Source organism: Montipora foliosa, chromosome 1 (assembly GCF_036669935.1).
Source record: "Montipora foliosa isolate CH-2021 chromosome 1, ASM3666993v2, whole genome shotgun sequence".
Taxonomy (NCBI): Eukaryota; Metazoa; Cnidaria; class Anthozoa; order Scleractinia; family Acroporidae; genus Montipora; species Montipora foliosa.
This window is the reverse complement of record NC_090869.1, coordinates 7,271,507-7,291,983: the sequence shown is the minus strand read 5'-3', so window position 1 is coordinate 7,291,983 and position 20,477 is coordinate 7,271,507. Positions and strand designations below refer to the sequence as shown.

The 20,477-nt window shown below is 40.1% G+C and overlaps 1 protein-coding gene across 3 annotated transcripts; it reads right to left on the bottom strand.

Moving 5' to 3' along the window:
* Nucleotides 1-618: 618 nt before the first annotated feature.
* Nucleotides 619-18,286, bottom strand: LOC137974464 (uncharacterized). Of its 3 annotated transcripts, XM_068821493.1 has the most exons (5): nt 13,460-13,600; nt 7,275-7,390; nt 5,465-5,902; nt 3,334-3,565; nt 619-2,807 (listed from the first exon to the last, which is right to left on the bottom strand). In XM_068821493.1, exons 3-5 carry the CDS (start codon nt 5,885-5,887, stop codon nt 2,485-2,487), a joined length of 978 nt encoding a protein of 325 aa, XP_068677594.1. In that variant the 5' UTR covers nt 5,888-5,902; nt 7,275-7,390; nt 13,460-13,600; the 3' UTR covers nt 619-2,484. The 3 variants fall into 3 exon arrangements, with proteins under 3 accessions (XP_068677594.1, XP_068677585.1, XP_068677579.1); XM_068821484.1 differs by lacking the exons at nt 7,275-7,390; nt 13,460-13,600 and adding an exon at nt 18,162-18,286; XM_068821478.1 differs by lacking the exon at nt 7,275-7,390 and having other exon boundaries at nt 13,460-13,610.
* Nucleotides 18,287-20,477: the final 2,191 nt, after the last annotated feature.

The window sequence follows — 20,477 nt, the reverse complement described above, 5'->3', positions numbered from 1 at the left end:
GAAAACTTTGCCTTAAAACTCACCTCTTCGGCTTTCCTCAGAGGCTTGTGACCGGGCAGTCAACAACGGAAACTCGCAAGATGGTTTCAGCCTCAACTCTGATTGGTTCATTTGAATTTGACCGCGTGCTGGCAACACGACCGTTGTTGACTTGTGACCGGGCACTCAACAACGGTCGTGTTGCCAGCGCGCGGTCAAATTCAAATGAACCAATCAGAGTTGAGGCTGAAACCATCTTGCGAGTTTCCGTTGTTGACTGCCCGGTCACAAGCCTCTGAGGAAAGCCGAAGAGGTGAATTTTAAGGCAAAGTTTTCGTTCGTCACGAGCCTTTCGGCCGCCGAAACACGTATTTGGAGTGAAATTTATTGGGCTTTATGGACTTATGGACTTTTCCTGTTGAGGAGAAAACGATTTGTGGAGTGAGGTCTGGCCGGCGATAGATGGAGTTACCGGCCTTCCCATTATTTCAGTATCGGCCTTCCGGATCACTTCACTAAACGGCGTCAGAATGGCTCAAAACTCGGCAAAAGAGACAAGTTGGTCACACATTTGAGGTAGGAAAACTTTATTTCAAATGAGATAGTTATTTACACAATTTTTTTACGATCGGTGATTTTCCCATACAATTCTCTATGTACACAAACTGTCGCATACACCACGTATTTTCAGCTTGGGGAGCCTGTGACACAACCCGAAGATTCAAATCAACAGAAAGTTTACGTTATCCGAAAATCTGATTAGAGTAAAATTTCTGAATTCTGTCAGAAAATTGATAAAGCCAACATAAAATTCAAACAGACACAAGTTCATTACAATGCAAAATGTAATAACACGCCAGAAAATTAATTATGACGGTAATCACCCACCGTATAAATTGCCAATAGTTTTGCAACTACTAGTTCCTTTGTGTTTCCACGTTTTTAACATCACATTAGAGAGTAATAAGCAATATGTTGCTACTTAAATCCAATACATTTGGGCTTTGACTTGCATACAACGATAAAGACGATCACAGGAAATAAAAACATGAAGTTATCTCAGTCGTCTACTTCTGAGCTGCCGACCTCAGCTATGACAAATCGATTCTTCTAAATATGAGCTTCTATAAAAACCCTCTCTTCATTGGAAGCGGTGGAACCAGACCCCAACGGAAGGTTACACGCGATTTACTTAATCCCGATAACATTAGACCTATCATAAGTCAAAATCTAGTACTGAATGGCAAACAGTAACAGACCGCATTCAGTCTGAATGGCCGTAACAGGCATAATCAAAACGAGAGTTCTGATTTCCCTCGCAGCTCGAGTTTCCGCAGCTTTGACTCGAAAGGCTGCGTACATAAAATCCCCGATCTGAAGGTGCGATATCCTTCGTTTCCACACAATGTCACGAACACCATATTGGTTAACGGCTCTTCCCCGCCCGTCGGCGGTTTTTGGGAAAAGGGTTTGATTCGATCCCCTAAAAGCTACTGAAGGAAAATTACCATTTCGCGTGTTCCATATTAATCCCCTGGAAATTACACTCTATCGCTATGCTAACATTTCTTAAGTTATTTTGGTAGAGACAATAATTAAACCGACCAAGCGAGTAAAAAAAACAAGAATTAAGGGAATGAGAATTAAGGGAATGAGTTAAGTCAGCCCCCTCGCTTCATCGCTCTTCGCCCGTTGGTCAGTGACAATCTATACTACAATGAAGTTTACAAATTGCATGTCTATCTCAAGTGAGCCCAAACCTGGCCCCAAATTATTCCACAAAAAAGTAAGGGGGTGGTCTAACTTCTCAAAGTTTAGTAATAAGAACCTAAGACTTTCGCAGACTAATAACGTCACAAAAGCTTTTATCGTGGTGTGGATGACGTATGCAAAAGGGATCACATGACTTGTTACTGCCACAAAACTCAAAATAAAAAACGGCAACAGTTTATGTTAAATTTATTTCGCATCGCTACTGTCAGATTGGTCAAAATGGTAAAAGAAAACGAACTGTGCTTAGCCTTTGTGAAATATGTCTTTAGTCTTGGAAATATACGGCATTTTGTAGGAGTGCCCATTCTCCAATTGCAAAGGATTTTCTTTTTCGGACATTTATTTTAAATTTTCTTGAAATGTCCAAGCACAGAAATAATGTACCCAATCGTGTTAACATCATAAAGGTAAATCCAGCCACCAGAAAATGATAAGTGTTGCTGAGAAGATTTCTGTGCTAAAAATAACTTTGGCATGTCACGTGATAATATATTGTCCTACATATAGCAGTTAAGGTTTCACATCTTATTGCTGCTAACGATGCCCCAAAGTTCTTTCGTGTTAGAACACCCCCTCATTTATTTTCATAATATAGATCTGGGCCCAGGCCTCTTAATTCAATTGAGATCCTCTACCTAGACTCCCTCTCGTTGCAAATGTCATTGTTTTGGTAATTAACTATCAAGCCATGTGTCGATATAGGAGCCGAGCCTACAAAGGTCCAGTGACTTCCTACTGAACTTCGAGAAGCGCCATCAGTTTGGGTATTCTTCCCTCGACGTCTTGTTCCGAATCCTTTAGATCCTTCTCTGCCTTGTACACGTCGCTGCGCAGTAATTTCTCACATTCGTCCATCATCTTGTTGTTGTTGAACAGATTCTGAGCCTGTTTCTTGCACAGGAAAACCATGACAATACAAAGGAAACCAATCACTGCTACGCATGTCCATGTTTTCGTTTTTAAATGGATACAAGCTTCATGACGGTACTTGAAATCTCCGTCGCTGTGGCTGTCTTCAGAGTTATCTGCCCCAAGTCGACTCCCTTGACTCAAAACTAATGAGAAAGAAAGAGGGCAGAGAAAACTGTTAGGTGATCGAGTACTAGTCCCAAATCAGTTTCTTATGCCGGTCAGCATAGCTCAATTAGACCAACCTCTCACTCAACCGCTTTTTCTGCTACCCTACTCCGTTTCCCTGTACAAATCAAATCTTGCAGTACCTTCCAACGTTTCCTTACCCTGCGAGCAGTTGGCTTCTCCTACGCTTCTCTCGGGAAGCGGAGAAACGAACTGCTCGCAGGGTACCTTTTCTTATTCTTGGCTCCGTCTCTAGTGTTCGCGGTTGGTGCAGTGGCAAGAGTACTGGTTCCTCGCCAAAAGTAGCACATTGGCTCGATTCCCGGGCTCAATTCCTCGTCTCTTCAAAACGCAACATTTTAAATTTCCTTTTCGATGAGAATTCACTTGACGAGTGAGCACTGTGACCGTGCCAGTTGCTATTTAACTCATTTATTCTCTCCGGATCATTAGACTTTGTAATTCATCTCTTTTATTTCCTACAAAATAGCGAAAACCACTTACAACCACCAGCCAAAGCTATTACAAAGATCGCCATTAGTCCAGCGATGAGCAGATAAGAGGAAGATTTGGCTGCTTGCTTGGCGTTCGCTCGACGGTCACTGATAGCATCTCGTATATGAGCAAGGTCATGTTTGTTAGAAATCAAATTATACTCTGCATCAATCCTCTGCTTTTCCAAATTCTTGTTGTCTACACTCGAGATTTTGTAGTCATTTTCAGCACTCTCTTGGATCTATTGATTGGCAAAAAGTATGTTGCGTATGTAAAAGGTGAAAGCTGTTCCCATCAATTTTACTGGAGTAATCATTGAACCTTTCTTACTCATTAATGGTTTTTAAAAGTGACTTTTGATATTCCCTTTAATATTGATGCCTCATGATCAATTTTGGAGGGAAACCTATTAAACAAAACAATAAGTTAGCTATGTTCTCCCTTTGTAAGCTATTTGTACAATCATGCATGGACAAATTCCTTTGGGACACTTTTATCTCAGTCCAGTACACATTTTGTTGGGACTTCAGGGGCTTACCCCCTTTCCTCTCTCCCTAATCAATGTTGGACATAAACTGGTCCCACTTTCAGTCCTACACACTGTTTAAGGACGGTGCCTACTAATAGACCGTTTTCGAATTCTCACGGCTGGACTGGATCTACCATGAAATGGAGGCTAATGCGGGCAAATCTTTTCAAATGCAAATTAATTTGCCCGCATTAGCCTCCATTTCATGCTAGATCCAGCCCCTGCCTTTAGAATACTAAACTGGCCTATTCAAAGGTATTTTGCCCCAATTTATGATTATGCAGGAAAGGTAGATCTTCGCAAGTGTTATTGAAATCCAAAAAGAAAATAGGGGGAAACCACGCATTTTTTAAAGATAATTCATGAACAATATTTGTATAAAGCTCTAAAATACAAAGCAATGTTTGGCGTTCTTTCTCAAATTGAAGCTCAATTATCTCTAAAGAATGCATGGTTACCCCCAATTTTCTTTTTGGATACCAAGAGTACTTACTAAGATCTACTCTCTCTGCATAGTTTTAAACCGCGCAAAAATGCCCCTGCATTAGTATGCATCACCGAAAGAAAATCCAAGTATCTGGAGATGCGCAGAACGTATGCGCAATAACAATAGTAGGCACCGTACTTAACTTCATTTTCCCCAAGCTACATTGAATGGGGGGACGGGGTTGCAAAGAATCCAAAATATGTGATAAAAAGTGAGTTGAACTATAAAACCCTGAATTGTCCCAAAGAATTTGTCCATTTGTAGTTTTCTAGCCAGCGGTATATACGTTAATTGGCAATATTAGCCAGTGAAACATTTTCTTACCGATTTTGCCAGCCAGCACCTTCTTCCATGAATAAGTAAGGACGTTGCAGTAAATCTCATTGGTAAGTTTATTGTTCTTTATTTATTGGCAGAGCATTGTCTGTTATATTTTAGAGAAACAATTGAAGGCATACGGCACAGAAGTCAAGAGAACCGTTTGAAACAGAGTTGAGCAGTTGAACCCGACGTTGAACCAGTTGAATAGAACGCTCGTAGGATTTCTATAACTTGAAAACTAGTTCAAGTTTATGACGTGCATGCACTGACTCAATTTAGTGAAACGAAATGGTATCTTTAAGGATCAATGCTTTTCAAGGCCTTACTTGAAGACTAAAAATGTTAAGAAATTACTTTTGCACAGCAATACAATCTTGCAACGAAACCTCGCAGGTCATTCCTTGGTATTTATGAAGATGGCGTTCGATTCTTAACTGTAATAGGGACAATTTAAGTAGATTAACTTATAAACGTTTTGCCACCATTCCTTCACAAACAAAGACCTCTGAAGAGATTTCCGCACTCCGAAAAAAAGGAGAAGGAGAAGGTGAGCTTTTTCGTTGAAAAAATCCTTGTGTCGAAACTATTAAAACAAACAAATATGTTCTACCCAGATAACTTATTGACGAGCAACAGTAAACGAGGACCGAAAGTCACCTGTTTGATCTGTACACGTAATCTTGTGAGTTACCTCGTACTTTAACTCAAATCTAGCTAAATGTTAATTTTCAGACTGAATAGCGACACTTCAGTACAAACCATTATACCAAACCATTGTATGTACCAACAACAAGTAAACGTACCTTCTCAATCAAGTCTCCAACACTTTCTTTCCCGTCTTGTAACTTGCTATTCACTTCTTCCAATTTTCTTTTTTCCTTTTCAAAGGTGTCTCGGTGTTCGTTTGGGATTTTTGCCTCCATTTTGACGAGGCGGAACAAATACCTGGCCAGACATTGGGCTTGAGAGAAAATTCCTGAGGTCCATGCATACGAAGCGCTAGTGTGAGGGCGAGTTCTTCTTATTGATGCTTCCTCTGCAGGATCATTCAACTTCTTCAGATCTATATCTCTCAGTTGTTTGAACAGCAGATCAGCAAACCACGGGGAATTTTGCTGCACGAAATGGGTTACAGTGGCTTGCACCAGGTCCGCCGTTAGAGAGTGTTCGTTCTTCGTGTCTTGAACTGGACATCGGAAGGAATCTGATCTCACTTCACTTGCCATAGTCCTGGGAGGGATCTATACAAGATTTCAGAGCTTAAGTGATGAAAGGTTATTTTTAGCCAAACCCCGATTGTTTAAATTAAGAGTGGAATAACAATTTTTGCGCGTTTAACTAAGCCTGAATTTCCTTGACAGTTATCTTGTTAGAAAAAAAGTAATTATTTCTTTGCAACGACGTTGGTGACCTATCTATTTTTTTCTTTGAGTCATTTTAGAAGAAGATTATGCCACTGTAAATTTCTTTTGTATATATATATTTAATCTGGCCTGGTGCTCGTTATGAGGTGGCACTTGCTAGCGCAGGCCTCTCTACTCTTGCCGCAAGATGTGACTTTGCAGCCGCGCACTCGCTTCATTGTGAACATTGTGCCAGTTCATCCCTTGCACCCCCAAATAAACAGCAGATTAATAGATATACCTGCCCATTACTCTTTTAGATTTGGTAGTCAACATTCCACTCTCCCCACCAGGACTGATAGATTCAGCAAATTTGCAATCAAGTTTAAGCCTGGATAAATTTTATTGTTGTGTGTTGTATTGGTGTCCAGCGCACTCAACCTGTAATTCAGTTGCCAAGACCGCAATGGGTTTGAATAAACTACATATTTATTTTATTTTATATTTTAATTAGCGAACAATAACCAGTTCAGGGATTTAGCGCACAAAAGCCGATCCTCGAATTGGTAAATCCAAAGGTTCGCTGCTGCTTAGAGTTGTCAATCCAGAGCTGCTTAAGGGGGAGGCAGCACGGACTAGCATGCGTTCATAAGGTTTCCGTGGGACGTTAAAGAACCCACAAACTATTCGAGAAGAGTAGGGGATGAACTCCCTGGCATTGTGGCTGTTCTGTTCTCTCCAGCAGAAGTGGCCGACTTGGCGACGATGTCTCCAAAAAGGCTCGGTGGTGTATGAGGCCACCTAAGCAGAAACAGCCATAAGTCAAAAAGGGACTTTGCCGAGTGCTGAAAAACAACATGACAGCAAAGGATGGCGCTCTGCGAAAACGTCATTACTTCATACAACTGATGCAGTTCTGATACTAAGAAATAAACTCCTGCCTGCTATTAGAAATGACAAAGCTTTGGCCAGCGCATGGACTATAGAATATTGCTACGTTAACTCAGAACGTGTGTGGCAGGCGCAATGGCCTCATGGTTAGTGCGGTCGACTCCGAATCGAGGAGTCCGGCTGAGGCTGAGGTTCGGGTCTTGGCCGGGGACATTATATTGTGTTCTTGGGCCAGACACTCTCATGGTGTCTCTCTCCACCCAGGTGTATAAATGGGTACCGGCGAATTTAATGCTGGAGGTAACCCTACCAGGGACAACTCCTAGTCGCTTCATAAGCGCCGGCCTGATGGGCCTTCTAGGCTCGTAGGAGACTGTACCTTTTAACTCAAAACGTTGGTGCCTCCTTCAAGTTACCACAATGGTTTAACAGGTTTCTCACCAACAGATACCAAGTTTCAAGAAGCGATGTGAATGAAGGTGCGCAACTTGTGATCTAGAAATCAGATACGGTCAGTAAATCCAGGCAAGACGAAATTAATTGTTTTTGGGAGTCCACAGATGACCTCATACCTCTTCGAGTCTCGCTTATATATGTTGGAAAAGCAGTTTACCAGAACAGTCAGTAAAATGTACGGAAACTGCAGGCTGTTTAGAACTTTGCTTGCCGAATTGTCAGTGGCACGAGGGAATACGATCATGTAAACCCCCCCCCCCCCCCCTTCCTTCGCCCCCCACACTAAAAAAGTCTACCCTGGTTGCCTGTTTAATACCAACCAAGAGAGGATGAGGTAAGAGAACGCATTCCCAAACCCCATCATAGTTTTTAAAAATCTCTTTATAGTTTCGCACGGACATTTTAAGTTATCGTTCCCAATGTCGCGCGGTTAAATGATCAGGGCCGAGCAGAGGCTGTGTCACATCCCTTCGGTGTCCAAATCTTGTAAATAGAAATATGTCATCACGTTTGTCACTGTGTTTTTTAATTGTAGTCTGGGAGCAATGAGCATTCGAAAGAAGATTCTTCAGTTCCTTCTGAGTTTATTCGCATTCGCTGTATAATTTTTGAGCTGTTTATTTAAAAACTTATTGAACACTTTCTTTATTACTGGGTTGCCGTATGGCCATCCCAGTCGGAAAAATGGGTAGATTTTCCGTTTTCTTTTTTTTATTTTCCGTGTCGGTAAAAGTCTTGCCTGTTACTCCCCTGCTAAGTGGTGTCTTTGTGCATAGAGCCTTCTGCGCGTATTTTCTTAGGATCGAGAGGGTAGTGGGAAATGCGTAGATTCCTCTGGTGGACACAGTAGAACGATTAACTTAACCGGCAATGGCGTCGAAGGTCATGTAACGCGAATGGGGTTTTAGTGGATCTTTGAACAAAATATACCCTCATGAAGCTCAATAATGGCAAATCAATTGGATACTGAACAAGACAGGCGGTGGAATCTTAAAAGCGACGAGTAATGTACTTCGACAACAATCTGTCGCCCGTCGAGCCGTCTTTTACCAAGTGTGCTGTTATGTAGAACACTGAAGATTCGTAGGGCGGCGATAATACTGAATTCAAAGACTAGACCAGGTGGATTGGATGGGATTTCAAGCGTTAAAATCCCTGAAAAGGGAAGATTTTCGTACAGATGCAATTGCGTGTCTCCACGACATGTTCCTTTGATCTCACATAATTGTGTTTTCCCTCAAAATATTCGCTTGTTTTCGCTTTCGCTCGAACATATTTACCTTTATTACATGCCCAGTGAATAGTTTTATCCTCTGGTTATTTGGGTGGTTTTTGGCAAACAGAGGTTAGTTATTCGTAATGCGATCGCTTCCGTTGCCGTTAGCAACGGGTCGCAAATTTGACACTTCTATCGCATTATCACGTTACGCATTGATCGCTAATCCGATTATTACTAAAAATCTAAAAATATTCGTGTGTCATCAGTTTTCGGTCGAATTTATGTCCAAGAATGCAGATAAATTGCAGAAAATTTTAGTTTTGCATCCAAAAATTCGTAATCAACGCTAAAATGACCAAATTTTGCCTGGAAAACATATTTTACTGTTATTCTTCTTAAATTTTTTCGTTCAACTTTCGCTTTTATAAAATGTTTCAGTTGTCTGTAAATAAGTTATATGCTGTTGGAAAGCTTATTTTCTAAGCTTTAACATGATGTATTTTTTCCCCCTAACTTTAAATATTTTTTGAGAAAAAAACATATTTTGGCGATGGCTGATTTACCGCGGTTTTCTCGCGGTTGGGAAAGTAGGAAAAAGAGTTAATTAATAGGCCGGTAGCCAGGTTTTTAACCTCAGAAAAGGATCTGTTTCGTGGTACGAACGTGTGAGGACCTGTGAGCCAAAGGGCCTCTGCTGGTATGACTTCTGGGTGACCCCTTGATAACTTCTTACTAACCAAGCGCCAGGGCCGTACTGGAGAATATTGGCCCGAGTTCGTGGCAGTACGGACCGAGCGTAGCGAGGTCCGTACGAAAACGACCCAGGGCCAATATTCCCCAGTACGGCTCGAGCTAGCTCGGTCAGTAAGTAGTTTATTATATGGTTTTTTAATTACCTTTTGCTTTGTTTTTGCAAGCCCGTAATCGGCCCGTGGGCATTACGGGAGAATAATGCCCCACAATTCAGTCACAATCAGAGCGCGCGTTATATCGGCTACAAACACAAGCCATATAATAAATGGTCTTAATGACCCCCAACTCGAAAAAAATTGCCTGGAACGCTGCACGTACCACAAGCAACTCAGTGTACCCTCACGGAGGGTCTAGTTTATTCTCAAGCCGCACACATTTAAAATTTCATTACGTCGTTACAACCGGCCAGTCAGGTGTCTCTCTAAAAATAGCTGCGCAGCCGAACCTCGACTGTGTTAGACAATGGAATATTTTAGAACAGTCCTTAGTGCTAAGTAGTTCAGTCCAAGTTTTTAAGCGTCGTTTGAGAAATATGGTTTGCAAATGCTCTTCAATATTTTAAATAATAATAATGACAAGAGGGGATGTGGCACCTCATCCTCTCTTCATGAAAGCCGCAAAGCCCATTTGTGATTAAACTGAGCTTGTCCATAGTTTCGTCACGTTATGAAAAGCAATTAGAGCAAAGCATTTTGGTGCAGCCAAGAAAAAATCGTTTTGGGGTTTCTGAAAATTCTGTCATGTTATATTCACTAAAAAGGCTTTTTGTTGGTTCATGTTGCGTTCTCGGGATAGTCAATTCCGTAGTTTGAATTTGGAAGTATAACATCAGTTTAGTGTTGATTTCCCGGAAAGGGCTATTTTTTATAACGCCTAAAATTTTGCACCAAGCAAAACCACTTAAGTTCTGTAAACTGATTCTTTCTTTGCTTTTGTTTTTTTCTGTAGGAATGTGGCAACAAGAAATCAAACGAGTTCAGATAGTGCCATGAACTGGATATCCAGTTCCGTATCTTGAATTGGAAGTGTTTAAAAAACAGCAGTTTATGCGCCAATCAACTCGAAACTTCAACATCCTCCCCGGGCAAAGCCCGGGCATTTGAACTTTTGAAGATTGGATCGTTCAAATTCCCGCCCCCTCGGGCCAAAATGGCGTTCAAATGCCCTACCCTATCGTCGGATTTGTAGATTTGTCTGTTACCCTACTAAAGAACAATCGTCGTCGGCTCCTGCCGTCTTTAATAAAGACCTTTTGAAGACCTTTTTATTAAGCCAATCGCTCACAAATGCTACATCTCTTCAATTAAAATCATCCATCTCGCCCAAGCACGTGTTTTATAGATGTTAGCGACTTCGGCGCCCAAAAAGGGTATCATTTGAAACCTGACACTTCCGGTTCAATTTTCCCCACCCCATGCAGGCAAAGGTGGGAGGGGTGGGACGGGGGGGGGGGGGGGAATTGTTGAAGTTTCGATAGGTTCCATTCCCGGAAAGATGAACTATGCCTCATCCCCGGACTTTCCACACAGTGAAAGCAAGTTAACCGTTCCGAGTAGATCTATTCTCTTTTAAATAAATTAAATTCTCTTTTTTAATTTTAAATAATAATTTTAAATAATTTTAAATAAATTAAATTCTCTTTTTCACGCGGAGGATCACATGATTCTTATACCGCTCGAACAACTGCACACTAGTTGTGACTCCATCAGAAAGGCTCGTGAGGCATTCCTCATACACAGAGGAAAAACACTGGAGCCTGCAGGCCTTAACAGAAGAGATGAAATGTAATTTAGTTTAGCTACCTTTTAATTTTCTTTTGTTTTTTTTCATCTTGTTATCATGTATTATTCTCTCTCCTCTTTTTTATGCATTTCCGTTTTTATGACACATCACGTAGCCTTTTTATGTAATTTCCGGTAAATATAAAGATCTTGTTACTAGCATTTATCCATTCAATAAACCTGAAGAAGGCTGGTGTTGGCCAGCCGAAATATTGCAACAACGCCTATTCACAACACTCATAATGATATGCGAGGTTAAAATAATTCAATAATGGGTTCTTTCATGGCTAGCCTAGCGGTCTCACGTGCGATTACGTAATTACCGATAATAAATTCTGGTTTGGTGCGAAAATAAACCGTTCTTGCTCAGTTTTTCAGCGGAGCCGCGAAGAGCTGGACGGCCCACCCAGTCCCGCCCAAAAATCGCGTGAGTCGTATCTTGAACTCTTCCTAAGCCAAGCTGTCCCAGCTTGGCTTAGTCCGCTGATCAATCTTTTTTCCCATACCTTATTAGAACTGAGCATGAATATGAATGTATGTGAATAGAATACTATGTTCACGTTATCTTGACCAACCTTTGCAGGATATTTTCTATTTTAAAGTTTTTTTTGGTGTGGTCACGATCTATTTTGATCCAACGTAGAGCAAGTTTTGATCGTACACGGTTTTTGCAGTGGTTTAATCCTTAAAAAGTTCTCTTTTTTTCTTTAGCAAATCGACAACAAGAAAAATTAAACGGGTTTAAATGTGGCCTGATAATCCTGGCTTGGATTTTTCTTAGTTGAATAACAATGCAGACTCGTTCACGACTGATCTGACTCCCGAGCGAATTCAAGTCAGTTTTTTTCGGTTTCAGTTGAAACAAAACAAGTGTAAAATGAGGCCTTATTAGAGCCTTGACAGAAAAAAATAGGTCTGTGATATCTATCAATTATAGCTACGACAAAAGTTAATTTTATGTAAAGTCAAGGTAGAAAGAGGTTTCCATGTAAGTGGCCACAACACTCTTAGAGGCAACAAAGTACATGCGTGGCTATAGTTGTTACTCACCTCACAATCTGAATCCTTGTAATTGTTGTTTTATTTTTTTGTCTGCAATTTAATCGCTGAGCACGTCACCCTGAAGTGCTTCTATCGAAAACTGGATGCATTTTATTTGTACAATCTCTTTGTTCGATCGTTCCACGGTCCTGTCGAGGGCTCACATGGGCTCATTTGTCTTTGCTTATAAATAACAACTCGCATTGGTTAATAGTTGTCTTTGAACATTGTAACTTTTGGTTATTTGCCAAAGAAGGCCTTCATTGAAATGTGGGAAGGTGTCAATTCCAACTTGAAATTATGACACATTTTTCTACACAAAACACATACTGGTATAAGACGTTTCTTTTTTAATGAACTCAAGTTTTTGGATGAGGTTAAGAGTTCAAAGTCGCTGTTCGCAAACTATTCCGCTGTTATTGCGAACCCATCACTGACGAGGAAAGCCAGAGCCCATTTTCGATAAAAGAGACCTTCTAGTTCATAGTTTCGTGATGTGATGCGGCTTTGTATGAAGAAACTTTAACCGAGGCAAAGCTTTGAATGTTGCTTTAAATTCTGTCATATTATATTTACTAAAGAGGCTCTTTCTTAGACCATATATTGTCTTGACGTATCGTGAATTCGAAAGGATATAAACATCAGATTTCCCGGAAAGCTTGAGCTATTGTTCATGGCCGTATTTTGCACAAAGCGAACTGACCACGTAAGCTGTTACTTTTGTGGAAGCCAGGATTCTTCCTTTACTTTTTTTCTTTATGAATATGGCAACAAGAAAAATTAAACGAGTACAAAGAAGAGTTCATATAATTTCATGCACTGAATTTTCAATTCCGTATCTTCAGTTGGGAGAATGAACATCAGGCCAGCATTGACGATTCCCGGAAAGTGCGGATGGCGGCTCACTCGCTTATCAGCCCGAACTTTGCACAAAGCGGAACTGAAACACGTTAATCTTAACGACTCTTTTTTCTTTAGCAATAGTGCAACAACAAAATTAATGAATGTGGGTGATCTTAGCCAGGTTTCCTCGTACCCTGAATGATAATGCAGATTCACGATCGCTCTCGAGAAAATTCAAGTCAGTGCTTTCGGTTTCAGTCAAGACAATGAAACTAAGCGAAAACTGAGGCATTGTTAGAGTTTCCCAAGGAGAAACAAAAGGTGTTACCTATGTCACGAAGAAATGTTTCAATCTGAGTGGCAACAATTCCTTTTAAGTCTTAGAGGGAAGGAAGAACTAACAATAAAGACAGAAGATTTAAACCCGGTGTGAGATTCAGTTCCCAATGCATGGCTAGAGTGGTTACTCACCTCACAATCCAGTTGTTGTAAGACGGTTCTTTATTTTTTTGCCGTCAATTTACTTGCTGTGTGAATCACCGTGAGTGGCTGCAATCGGAAAATGGGTGCATTTCGTTTCATCTACCCATTTGGTTGCTCATTGCTCGGGCCATCGAGGAATTTTCCCGAAAATCACGGGGTTCATTTTGTCTGAAACCTCATTGGCTAAAGTATGCGCGCCCATTTGGAATAATATTAATCAGTCTAGCTACAACCGTGGACGTATTGTCTTAGAAATTTCCCCCGCGCCCCCGTTCAATGTTGGAGATACCAACGCAATCAATGGACACGAATTTTTACCCCACCATTGAACTGGGGGGATGGGGCAATTTTTTCCAACATTTGAGACCAAAGTTGTAGTTTCAATATTTAGCTCAGTAATCAGGAATATGCTTAACTACATGGTATTTGAGGGGATTTTCATTTGAAGCAACTGCCATCATTTCGTTGATATTTTCATTTGTTTATTATTTTTTATTTCCGCTTTTCTCAGAACGGTGAATGGCCTTCTTTTCACAGTGAACTCATTGTAGTACACGGTCTTCGAAGAAATGCGTCACTCGTGACAGTTTTCATCTTGGTAATTGGATCGATTTCGTCGTCAAGCACTAAATTTTGCGTCCTCGCAAAAAAGATGAAAAACAAAATATATATATAATATATATATATAAGCAATTCCAGGCATAAAATCCATGCGGGAAGTGGTTAATTCATCCTTGAAATTTCTTTGAAAATTCTGGGAAATATTTTCCCTTTTTTTCTGCGCAAGATATACTTGTATAAGTAGTTTTACCTGAATGACAATAGCTTTACTTAAACACAGTTTTACACTTACAATATCACATTTTTAATAAGCTGTGTTGATGAACCTCACAGTTTCAAACTGAACCAATGATTCGAGTAAGAAAACATGAAAGAATCATGGGGTTTCATTGGGTTTATAATATCTGCAGTTAAGCGCTTAATTAATTACTGAAACCAGGGAATAATCAGGGGTAAGTCCCGTCGCTGCCAAAGAAAACTTCGAAACTGAAAGTGCTCTAAAGGCAGTTTTGAATTATTGCTCCTGTTTTAAGAATCATGATTCCACAAAGTAAACGATGAGAAGCAAAAGATCTGATAGAGGGAAAATTTCTTAGAAACTTTTGAGTATTTAATAAAAGCTCGCGCTCAATTTCGCTGTATTCTGGAAATACTAGCGAATGAACAGCGAATGCAGTGAAGGGCATGCATGGCACGCTCTTCATTAAGTTTCAAGTGAAGTGTAGCTAAGACTTGCAGATAGAACCTAGCACAAAATGATACGTACGGTAGTGTGTTAGCAAATTAACTGAATTTCGGCTTCATATTTTAAGGAATCGATTCCGCCTTCAAATAAAGTGCACCCAAACGTTCCCTTTGAGAATTAGTGAAGGTATTTAAGTGCGTATAACTAAGTTAGGTTAGTCAGTGAAGTTCACACACGAAAATCTGGTTTTATTCATTAGATGACTAAAGGGTCAATTCGCTCTGACGAAAGGTTAACCCTCGAAACATTAGCTTGCAAATCTCAGTTTCTTGTGGTGTTTACCGTCTTTGTCAAATCGTGCGAAGAAGATAAATAATAGGGAGCTTACGAATCGACGACGTTTGCACGACGACGCCGTTAGATTGCGTGACATGACCTCTGCGCATGCCTATATGGGCCCTCGCCAGAGTCGCGCCAAAGTCGACGACGTTGGTGAGCGCGATTTGCCGGCGTCTCGAAAATAACAGGACGTAAGGTTAGTTGTTAAAGTTTTCTGAATGTTTCTCTCGATGCTTCAGGTTTTTTTTCCAAATAAATCATTGATCAAGTATCAATCAAGTTCTTGGCACATGTTTTTGATTTTTTTCTGTTTTCATTCAACTGATTCAAGTGAGCACCTTCTGAAGGTACATGCATAAGGCAGGTACCGAAGCTACAACTAAACCATTGTAAGTGGTTATCTCATCAGGCAGCTGCAGCTGCAGCTGTTCAGCAAGTTTATAAATGTCATCCCGGTAGAAACGAAAGTCGGCCTTGCACTCGTCGTTTGTTTTCTCGTCCAAATCAAACCTTTCATAGTTCCAGTACGGAAACTCTGGGTTTGTTGACTTGTGGAAATCATATAAAAGCACAAATTCTTGTTCGTTTATGAAGCTTTTTTGATAAGCGTATGCAATACAAGCTCTCGTTTCTCTGAAGTTAGGCATTTTGGTTCGAATAACCTACCTTGTGAAAAGAGAAAAACAAACTTCAGAAACGGCGGGAAAATTTGCCACCCGCGAACAAACGTCATCGTCTTTGCTGAATCGTAAATTCAAATTTCTACAGGACGACGACGCCGGACTATGACCTGACTCAACGGCGCCGTCGTGCGAAAGTCGTCGATTCGTAAGCTCTCTAATAGTTCAGTAAAGGAGAAAAGTTTTTTAAAGCTCTATGTTAGCCTCTTATGACCCGTCACGAAATCTTTCCCCTTCAACTAACGACCTTCATTGAACAGGAAAGATTGCTTGAGCAGTGACAAGAACAATAATTCCGTGTACAAGTACACTAAATGAAAAATCCCACTAAAATTCCTTATGTAAATACAATACTCAACGTAACCTGCCAACACTTCCTATTAACACTAGTTACTTTATATAGTCTCACATGATTAATCGTAACTTATGACGTTACTTCCAATCACTAAGGTGTTATCCAACGTTGTTAGGCAATATTGTACGTCGATCTACGTTACTCCACATCACTACCGGTTAGTACACGTTACTAGCAGTTACTACTCGTCGCAAATTCCAGTCTCGATATTCTTATAAAATGTATTCTTATTTTTTTAAAAAAAGAGTAGCATTGGTAAGCAAAGTAAAGGTGCATAGAAGTGAGTAAGGCACAAGGTATTTTTCCTTGTGGAAGTCGAACTGTGAACTAAAGCTATGAGATTGAGTACACTGGAGACAAAGTCATCATGGCTTCCCTGCATGTGACGTTCGGAAGTTTGATGGATGGAAAGCTTAAATGCATATGCATTCTGGCGATTATTTGGCAGAATTCTGAAAAAGGGTGTAAGGGCCTGTTTATATAAGGCGAGCCAGCCCGGTTAGGCAAACTGGCCCGGTAAAAGGGCTGAAGTGTTTATATGGCCTTGTAACCGTCAAATTAAGTCACGCAAGGGATAACTGTTTTGGTTCCAAATGAAGGTTTATTTTAACTCCAGCAAGTACGATATGAAATTTTAAACAAAATATGCAAAAATAATCCTGTGAGAATGCAAATCTCAGATCTGGCTGCGTTTTCAAGGCAACCCACGCGTCCTGACAATTTTTTATCCCGGCAAACCGGGCTGGACCGTTTATGGTGAGAATTTTGCAGCCCGGCTTGCCGAGATCACCAACTTCGTTCCCAGGGCTTTTCTCCGCCGAGGAGAAGGTGTGCGGAGAAAAAGCCTGGGAACGAGGTTGCGAGATCCTTGTAATTGTTGTTTTATTTTTTGTCTGCAATTTAATCGCTCAGCACGTCACCCTGAAGTGCTTCTATCGAAAATTGAATGCATTTTATTTGCACAATCTCTTTGTTCGATCGTTCCTCGGTCCTGTCGAGGAATTTTCTTGAAAATCACAAGGGCTCATTTGTCTTTGCTTATAAATAACAACTCGCATTGGTTAATAGTTGTCTTTGAACATTGGAACTTTTGGTCATTTGCCAAAGAAAGCCTCCATTGAAATGTGGGAAGGTGTCAATTCCAACTTCAAAGACGCTGTTCGCAAACTATTCCGCCGTTATTGCGAACCCATCACTGACGAGGAAAGCCAGAATCCATTTTCGATAAAACAGACCTTCTTCTTCATAGTTTCGTGATGTGATGCGGCTTTGTATGAAGAAACTTTAACCGAGGCAAAGCTTTGAATGTTGCTTTAAATTCTGTCATATTATATTTACTAAAGAGGCTCTTTCTTAGACCATATATTGTCTTGACGTATCGTGAATTCGAAAGGATATAAACATCAGATTTCCCGGAAAGCTATTGTTCATGCCCGTATTTTGCAGAAAGCGAACTGACCACGTAAGCTGTTACTTTTGTGGAAGCCAGGATTCTTCCTTTACTTTTTTTCTTTATGAATATGGCAACAAGAAAAATTAAATGAGTACAAAGAAGAGTTCATATAATTTCATGCACTGAATTTTCAATCCCGTATCTTCAATTGGGAGAATGAACATCAGGCCACCATTGACGATTCCCGGAAAGTGAGGATGGCGGCTCACTCGCTTATCGGCCCGAACTTTGCACAAAGCGGAACTGAAACACGTTAACCTTAACGACTCTTTTTTCTTTAGCAATAGTGCAACAACAAAATTAATAAATGTGGGTGATCTTAGCCAGGTTTCCTCGTACCCTATATGATAATGCAGATTCACGATCGCTCTCGAGAAAATTCAAGTCAGTGCTTTCGGTTTCAGTCAAGACAATGAAACCAAGCGAAAACTGAGGCGTTGTTAGAGTTTCCCAAGGAGAAACAAAAGGTGTTACCTATGTCAAGAAGAAATGTTTCAATCTGAGTGGCAACAATTCCTTTTAAGTCTTAGAGGGAAGGAAGAACTAACAATAAAGACAGAAGATTTAAACCCGGTGTGAGATTCAGTTCCCAGTACATGGCTAGAGTGGTTACTCACCTCACAATCCGGCCAGTTGTTGTAAGACGGTTCTTTTTTTTTTTTGCCGTCAATTTACTTGCTGTGTGAATCACCGTGAGTGGCTGCAATCGGAAAATGGGTGCATTTCGTTTCATCTACCCATTTCGTTGCTCATTGCTCAGGCCATCGAGGAATTTTCCCGAAAATCACGGGGTTCATTTGTCTGAAACCTCATTGGCTAAAGTATGCGCGCCCATTTGGAATAATATTAATCAGTTTTAGCTACAACCGTGGACGTATTGTCTTAGAAATTTCCCCCGCACCCCCGTTCAATGTTGGAGATACCAACGCAATCAATAGACACGAATTTTTACCCCAACATTGAACTGGGGGGAAGGGGCAATTTTTTCCAACATTTGAGACCAAAGTTGTAGTTTCAATATTTAGCTCAGTAATCAGGAATATGCTTAACTACATGATATTTGAGGGGATTTTCATTTGAATCAACTGCCATCATTTCGTTGATATTTTTATTTGTTTATTATTTTTTATTTCCGCTTTTCTCAGAACGGTGAATGGCCTTCTTTTCACAGTAAGCACTGAACTAAGGAATTGATATACCTAACTCATTGTAGTACACAGTCTTCGAAGAAATGCGATATATAATTATTGATTAAAAACTCACTCTTGACTGTTTTTATCTTGGTAGATGGATCGATTCCGTCGTCAAGCACTAAATTTTGCGTCCTCGCAAAAAAGATGAAAAACAAAATATATATATAATATATATATATAAGCAATTCCAGGCATAAAATCCATGCGGGAAGTGGTTAATTCATCCTTGAAATTTCTTTGAAAATTCTGGGAAATATTTTCCCTTTTTTTCTGCGCAAGATATACTGGTATAAGTAGTTTTACCTGAATGACAATAGCTTTACTTAAACACAGTTTTACACTTACAATATCACATTTTTAATAAGCTGTGTTGATGAACCTCACAGTTTCAAACTGAACCAATGATTCGAGTAAGAAAACATGAAAGAATCATGGGGTTTCATTGGGTTTATAATATCTGCAGTTAAGCGCTTAATTAATTACTGAAACCAGGGAATAATCAGGGGTAAGTCCCGTCGGTGCCAAAGAAAACTTCGAAACTGAAAGTGCTCTAAAGGCAGTTTTGAATTATTGCTCCTGTTTTAAGAATCATGATTCCACAAAGTAAACGATGAGAAGCAAAAGATCTGATAGAGGGAAAATTTCTTAGAAACTTTTGAGTATTTAATAAAAGCTCGCGCTCAATTTCGCTGTATTCTGGAAATACTAGCGAATGAACAGCGAATGCAGTGAAAGGCATGCATGGCACGCTTTTCATTAAGTTTCAAGTGAACTGTAGCTAAGACTTGCAGATAGAACCTAGCACAAAATGGTACGTACGGTAGTGTGTTAGCAAATTAACTGAATTTCGGCTTCATATTTTAAGGAATCGATTCCGCCTTCAAATAAAGTGCACCCAAACGTTCCCTTTGAGAATTAGTGAAGGTATTTAAGTGCGTATAACTAAGTTAGGTGAGTCAGTGAACTTCAAACACGATAATCTGGTTTTATTCATTAGATGAGTAAAGGGTCAATTCGCTCTGACGAAAGGTTAACCCTCGAAACGTTAGCTTGCAAATTTCAGTTTCTTGTGGTGTTTACCGTCTTTGTCAAATCGTGCGAAGAAGATAAATAATAGTTCAGTAAAGGAGAAAAGTTTTTTAGTGCTCTGTGTTAGCCTCTTGTGACCCGTCACGAAATCTTTCCTCTTCAACTAACGACGTTCATTGAACAGGAAAGATTGCTTGAGCAGTGACAAGAACAATAATTCCGTGTCCAAGTACACTAAATGAAAAATCCCACTAAAATTCCTTATGTAAATACAATACTCAACGTAACCTGCCAACACTTCCTATTAACGCTAGTTACTTTATATAGTCTCACATGATTAATCGTAACTTATGACGTTACTTCCAATCACTAAGGTGTTATACAACGTTGTTAGGCATTATTGTACGTCGATCTACGTTACTCCACATCACTACCAGTTAGTACACGTTACTAGCAGTTACTACTCGTCGCAAATTCCAGTCTCGATATTCTTATAAAATGTATTCTTATTTTTTTTAAAAAAAGAGTAGCATTGGTAAGTAAAGTAAAGGTGAATAGAAGTGAGTAAGGCACAAGGTATTTTTCCATGTGGAAGTCGAACTGTGAACTAAAGCTATGAGATTGAGTACACTGGAGACAAAGTCATCATGGCTTCCCTGCGTGTGACGTTCGGAAGTTTGATGGATGGAAAGCTTAAATGCATATGCATTC

Excerpts from the sequence above, each read along its gene's own strand:
- LOC137974464 (XM_068821484.1), bottom strand. The coding sequence starts at position 5,887 with ATGGCAAGTGAAGTGAGATCAGATTCCTTCCGATGTCCAGTTCAAGAC. Across the intron at positions 3,566-5,464 it reads TTGGAGACTTGATTGAGAAG|ATCCAAGAGAGTGCTGAAAA; the intron begins GTACGTTTACTT and ends GCCAATCAATAG. Across the intron at positions 2,808-3,333 it reads AATAGCTTTGGCTGGTGGTT|TTTTGAGTCAAGGGAGTCGA; the intron begins GTAAGTGGTTTT and ends CTTTCTCATTAG.